Source organism: Triticum aestivum, chromosome 6D, assembly GCF_018294505.1.
Source record: "Triticum aestivum cultivar Chinese Spring chromosome 6D, IWGSC CS RefSeq v2.1, whole genome shotgun sequence".
Lineage (NCBI taxonomy): Eukaryota > Viridiplantae > Streptophyta > Magnoliopsida > Poales > Poaceae > Triticum > Triticum aestivum.
In genome coordinates this window covers 3,138,382-3,145,076 of record NC_057811.1, presented here as the reverse complement: position 1 = coordinate 3,145,076, position 6,695 = coordinate 3,138,382, and the positions used below count along the sequence as shown (strand labels likewise).

At 42.3% G+C, this 6,695-nt stretch overlaps 1 protein-coding gene across 3 annotated transcripts in view; it reads left to right on the top strand.

Moving 5' to 3' along the window:
• Window positions 1–2,981: 2,981 nt before the first annotated feature.
• LOC123142914 (uncharacterized) overlaps window positions 2,982–6,695 on the top strand; it is a 17,038-nt gene continuing 13,324 nt past the window's right edge. For all 3 annotated transcript variants that reach the window (XR_006470632.1, XM_044561624.1, XM_044561625.1), the window contains exons 1-3: window positions 2,982–3,126; window positions 3,235–3,362; window positions 4,177–4,344. Coding sequence is in view for 2 of the 3 variants with exons in the window: in XM_044561624.1 (XP_044417559.1) it covers window positions 3,360–3,362; window positions 4,177–4,344 (171 nt within the window). In the remaining variant the exon portion in view is untranslated. The remainder of the gene's footprint in view (window positions 3,127–3,234; window positions 3,363–4,176; window positions 4,345–6,695) is intronic.

Sequence of the window (6,695 nt, the reverse complement as noted above, 5' to 3'; positions counted from 1 at the left end):
GCACGGGATCGTGGGCGGTGGTGGATGTGACGCGCGTGCGGGATGGAACGGGGCCAGAGATGCGACGGGCGCGGGCGATCGGGTGTATACAGTATACGCACTACGTATACTTTGTACATGTCTATACGGAGGTGGTATACATTTCGGTAAAATGACCCAACTGCCCTTCTACGGTTCGGGGTGTACCAAGCAGACCTCTTATTTATTTGTTTTTGAAGAGAAATGTGTAGTAAATGGTAGGAGCGTATTAATAAATGGTAGTAAAAGAAAGGGAGTACTCTTGCACACAGGGCGCAGCGATGATTCTCTGAATGAAAGCAGGACGACGCTGTGTATCCCATTCATTCAAGTCAAGTCGCCTCTCTCACCTCACCTGTCCGTGGCAAGTCACCAGTAGCCACTGCAATAATTGGATGTCCCATATCCCCCCCACCACCACCACCCCCACACTCCCACTCTGCATGCTTGTGTATCAACAGCAGCAGCTCCATTGTTTCATCACCGAGAAGCAGATCTCCCCACTCCAACAACAACCATTTCTCGGAGAGATTCAGGAGACCAGCCGCAGCACGCTCCACTGCGAACAGGTGCGTGGTTGTGCATGTCTCGATTTGCATTCTGTGCACGACATTTTGATTGATTCCAAGATCGAGCATTTTGATTTTGAAGCCATGAAATCGGCCAAATGTAGCATCGATTCTGCCTTTGTAGTGCGATGCGAACTACTAGTGCTACCATATAGGAGTAGCATCGAAAGATCAAAAGTTACTTTTTATCTCGTCACGCTCGCATCGTCTTGGAGACGGCGACCCCGCCGAGATACGCTGGATCTGTATCATGAGGATAAGAAGGCAGCTTCTCCCATCCCGTCCTCCATGGCGGGCCACTCTCCTTCCTCCGCCTCCAAAGTCGTATTACTTCCGTAAAGAAAAAGTGATAAAAAGTCCAACTTCCCTAAATTCCTCCTCAACACCTCAAATCGCCGCCCGTCGTCTCGCCGGCGCTCCCCGCCGCCGGCACAGTTTCTCCTCTTCCTAGCCACGGCCAGTGATCCTTCATGCGCCGGTTGAGTCTCGATGACTCGCCGGTACGCTCGGGCTCGGTTGAGGCCTCCTGTTGGACAGATGATCACGACACCGAGCCACATCGGCACGGCCGGCTCCCGGTCGCTCCTCCTTCTGCCTGCGTTGTCGCCGTCGATTCTACGGCCATCTGTCTTCCTCTTCTCAGTTATACGATCCGGACGGTGAAGCAGAGTCAAATTTAGAGGCGTCCAAACATCTTTATTCTACTAGTACTTATTATGCAACAGTTTATCTCTCTGACCGCTAGCTAGTAGCTACCTCTCTAACAAGATCTGAACTTGGCAGTGCAAATAATCATGCTCTAGGGGTGTGCACCAATTAGTTCAAATTCTTGGGTGGGTTGATCTCCTTTCGGCGCTGCAGAATAAGGACCGAAATCGGGCACCTGAAGGTGTTATTTACAGAGAAGCGCGTCAGTTCCTGAATCCCAATTTCTGTAATGTTGCTTTCTCTTTTGCTCCACGTGAATGTAATATAGTAGACCATGAGCTAGCTGCCATGGGAGCTAGCTAGTGGCCGAGTGCTCCTCCGCTTGTGGCTGGAGGTCAGTGCTGTTGTGGCCAGCGATATTGCTGAGCCTGTGGAGTAAGGAACCAATGTGTTCCAGTTTAAAAAAAATGCAAATATGTTGATTCTCTTTTGCATATTGGAAGCAGATATATTGTCACTTGATTGATTCGTTGATGTTTCTCTTTGGATTCCTCCTGTATCGATGCAGGACATCTAACTCTAATTAATGATCTGAATGACTGAATCCCCACTACTCACTTTGATCGATGGTTTCAGCAGCAATCTGCTGCCCTAGTGTTCACATCCGAAATTGGCCATCCCCACTCCAGGTACCTACCATCTCTTCACTTGAAGACATTTCTCGCTCGTGATAACTTGTTGAATTTGAGAAATGCTCTTCTCCGTTCTTAACCGTGCTTAATTAGCTGCGATGTTTCCCTATTAATTGCCAAATTAGAAAAAAAAAATGTAGTATGTGTTCTGTGGTTATGTCTACCGTGATTACTTATCTACTTGCCCTTGCTCCTGTTTCAGGGGTCCCGTCTTATGTAACTGCAAATGGATTACCAAATGAGCGCTGCAAGAGCGGACCTCGAGTTCATGCTAATTAATGAAGTTGCAGAGCCAAAGCCCCTGCCTTTCTCACTTCTTGCAGACATCACAAATGATTTCTCTGATGAGCACAAAATTGGAAGTGGTGGATCTGCAATGGTTTATAAGGTACGGACATTCACAAGTGTAACAGTCATAGTTGCAGTTGATGTTGAAGAGCAAGGTGATGCTGACTAGGCATGTTATGACCACAGGGACACATCGGAAATCGTACAGTCGCTGTGAAGAAGCTGTCCAGACCCGATTTGCACGAGAAAGAATTCAATCAAGAGATCAAATGCCTGATGAAGGTGAAACACGAAAATGTTGTTCGGTTTCTAGGATACTGTTCAGACACACAAGGATGTACGGCGACGTATGAAGGGAAACTTGTCATGGCAGACGTACAAAAACGATTGCTTTGTTTTGAATATCTACCTACAGGAAGTCTGGATAAGTATATCACAGGTAGGGTCATGTACCATATAACTTACTGTTTCTTCATGTAACACCTCAACTATCTCCCACACATAGTACGAGTTACTTGCCCTGTCCTGTACTCTCTTGGACTCAAATGTTAAGGACGTCAAAGTATATTATTACCTCCCTAAACAAATGTAAGGCGTTTTAGATCACTATTTTAGTGATCTAAAACGTCTTATATTTGTTTACAGGGGAGTAACTACTTCAAACGCTTTTCAAATTTTCACTTTTCAGATGCATCTTGTGGACTTCAATGGAGACAACGCTATAAAATAATCACTGGAATTTGCAAGGGCTTGCATCGACTTCATGAGGATCACATTTTGCACTTGGATCTGAAACCAGGAAATATACTTCTGGATGACAACATGGTCCCAAAACTTGCTGATTTTGGCCTCTCGAGGTGCTTGGGTGAAAACCAAAGCAAGGTTTTTACTAATAATATTGGTGGAACACTGTAAGCTAGCTAAGCCTCTTCAGAGCTGTTCATCAACTTTTATGTCAACTGTGATTCATATTGAACTCCCTCTACACATTGAATCTAACCACAAACATTTTTTTGCAGGGGATATTTGGCACCAGAATACAATCATGGTGTAGTCACAGAAAAGTTTGATTTGTATAGTCTTGGTGTTATAATTATGGAGATACTGACAGGAGGCAGGGGCTGGGACAGGTCTCACGCCATTGATGGTGCAAGAATAATATATGTCACCTTCTGATTTTAAAATAATTATACACTTATAAACTTTCTACTCCCTCTGTTCCACAGTATAGACATCCTAGTTTTGTCATAGGTCAGATTTATTGAAAACAAATACCAACAAACCAACATGGCAACATCTACATCACTAAAATAGTATCATAAGATCCTTCATGAAATATGTTATTTTTAGTGTATGTATTTGGTATTGTAGATGTCGAATATTTTTCTCTACACTTAGTATTTAAAAATGTTTGACTTAGAACAAAACCGCAATGCCTTATATTGTGGAATGGAGGAAGTATTGATTTTTGTAATCACATCTATGAGTGGAAGGCATGAATTAGCAACAAAACAAGCAACAATTTCTACCCAGGTGTCATGGTGAAATTAAAAATTGCTAAGGCAGAGAAGGAACATATGTTCCTAAGGGAAATGAAATAAAAATTAATAATGCGATGGAGATCTTGATTACAGCTGTTTGGCAAGTCTAGAAACAAATAAATGATTTCATTTTTAATAATGTGAGGCCTTCCTTTAGAGAGTGATTCTATGGGTTTAGGAAGGATCTTCTAGAGCAGAGTTTGATTACTTAGATTAAGGGACAGTTGGCAGAATAGGCAAATAGATTGGTTTGTGCTAATTGGATACAATCATTGAGCCACTCCCTTGTATGTGGGTGACTGGGTGTATCTTTGGGCAAATTGTGTACAGAGTATATATTATATACACTTAGATTTTCCAACCTAAAAAGATGCGCTGGTTTATTTTTGCAAGTCATAATTAAGATTGCATTTTTGGTAGGTACTTGAGAACTGGATCAACAGGTTGGGTGAATCACGGACAAATATACAGTTGGACCAGATAAAAATATGTGCTCAGATAGGGATTGAGTGCAGCAGCATTAATGCACACAATAGACCAGATACAAAGCATATAATCGATAGGCTTGGAAAGGCAGGAAGTACACAGGTATGGTCAAATGATGAGATATCTCTTGTTATTTTATTTTAAGGTGCATGACCGAGAGCAGGCGTGTGGACATTTTGAATATTTTTACTGCATTGCCCAACTCTATCTACAGCTTTCCCATATTCTTTGAGACTAAGAGGACTTCAGAGATTTTATAGTTTGAAAAATCATCTACTTATTGAGATTTCTATTCTTTAAGTGTAGCCAAATCCCATCAAATTGAAAGTCCTAAATATTTCACTAGAGCATCTCCGGCAGTACTCTCATTTGTAACTACAGGTTTGCTGTTATATTTTTGTGACGATGGAAGGTAGAAGGAAATGAAAGAAAATGGGGTTGTCACTCGAGAGATTGGGTTTAAACTTTTTTTGGAGAAAACACAAAGGCTGTTAGACATAAACACAACACGTCATGTGCATGAGTCCTAGTATGATTAGTATTCTAAATCAAGTAGGATTAAGAATACTACATCAAGTCCTGTTAGACGCCCAGGCACCTAAGCACCATGCAGCTAAGCCCCATGTGATTGATCCCTAGCAAAAATGCCCATGCGTTGCAACGGGAGAAGCTAACACACACTTGTCTCCGTCCTTTATTTCAAGTTTTCAACACAATACCCCACATGTATTGCCACTTATATTTCCTTTCTGCCCATCGACGGTGGCAGTTATGTCCACCTTGCGTCATATTCTAAATCCTGCTAAAAAATCTGATCCAAGAACATAAGAGGTCAACTATAGTGGGGGAAATTCAGCAATGGGTATCCAAAAATAAGTGACATGCACATTTGAAGTTTGTTTGCTTGATGCAATCAAATCTTCTATTGCATGTGTATAACTACCTCTGACTTGTAGTCATATGTTTATCCAAAAACGTATGTACAATAGCATTGCCTTTTGCTTGAACACTAAATTCAGGTTTCCCAACAGTAAATAATGGAGGCAACAACTAAGAGAATAAGACGAAACTAAGTAAGAGCTTTTGCCTGTGCATGAACTCTAACAATAAATAACTGCGGGGTTGTTTACATATACGAAAATCAATCATCAAAGCAGCAAAACAATGTGGTCATGTTCAAAAAAGAAATCTGCTTCACAGACTAAAACGCATGTAGGGGGGGTGGGGGGGAATTACTGGCCTATTATACCTAGCATTGTAAGAAATAAATACATAATATTTTCTCACTAACTCCTCACAAGTCAATTAACTAACTGGTCGGCGTGCTATCAATCCCTTCATCCGTTCTTCTAATATAATACAGAGATTAAAATAGATCCCCTTTCTCTTCTCTATCTCCATCAGCTACATTGGGGATCCAGAGACAGATATATGTTGCATAGATGACAAAGCTCTAGTTCAAGCTGACCTCAGAAATTTAGAGTTTATACATATATATGTCATGGCCGCATCAAGGCCGACCAATCAGCCGTGGCCCCATCAAGGGCGACGGACACAATTTTGAGCATGGATGCTGGCTCAGCCAGAGGCTCCAAGGAAAATCAAACGCAGCATCGAAGCACCTCGTATATATATGCGTGTACCCCCATCCATGTAGTATGCTAGAAAAAAGCAATGCAAAGTATAACAGGTGTGACACACCTGTGGCCAAACCACAAATCTCCGATCTGTTTGTTCCGTTCGCGTTACGCTAGTCGCCGCAAAGAGTTTCGCCGAAACGATCCATCGCATCAATCAGTCTAGCTAGCTTCTACAGGCTCTCTTAGGCCTTGTACAATGCAAGGCGCTTAGGTGAGGTGCTTAGAGAAATAGAGAAATAAATCAGTGTTTTTTAAGCACCGGTGCTTATTCGTAGAGGGTAGGGTAGACGCTTAATTAAACGTCTTTTCTGTAAAAATAGGCATTGATGCTTCAGAAAAAACTCGGTTTATTTTTCGAAGCACCTAGCATTGTACAAGGCCTTACGTATGTACAGGAGGATCTGGCCAGATGCGTAGTGTGACTAATCAGTCAAGTGTTGGTTGGTTAGCTTTGCACTTGTTCGTATCGTTCATGGAGGCTTGGATCTAGAGCTTTATATCCAACAAAGGCTTTGCGTCTCGCTGTGTTCAGAAGGTAGTTTATGTACAGCCCTCAAGTGGGATTGATGACAACGCACGCCTGAATCAAAGTTAGTGCACATTCCAGGAACATGGTACCACTACTCGTAAACTAAGCACTCCTGCTCTAGCCCATACCACTGCCTGTGACGCTGACAATATAGTGATTTTATGTATTTACAAAATGCAGGAAAAAAAATAGGGGAACAGTAGTAGAAAGGTAAGGCAATATAGAGTAAGAGAAGAGGTGGTTTAAGTTAGGGAGGTTCGGTTAGGCAAATACTTGAATGTGAC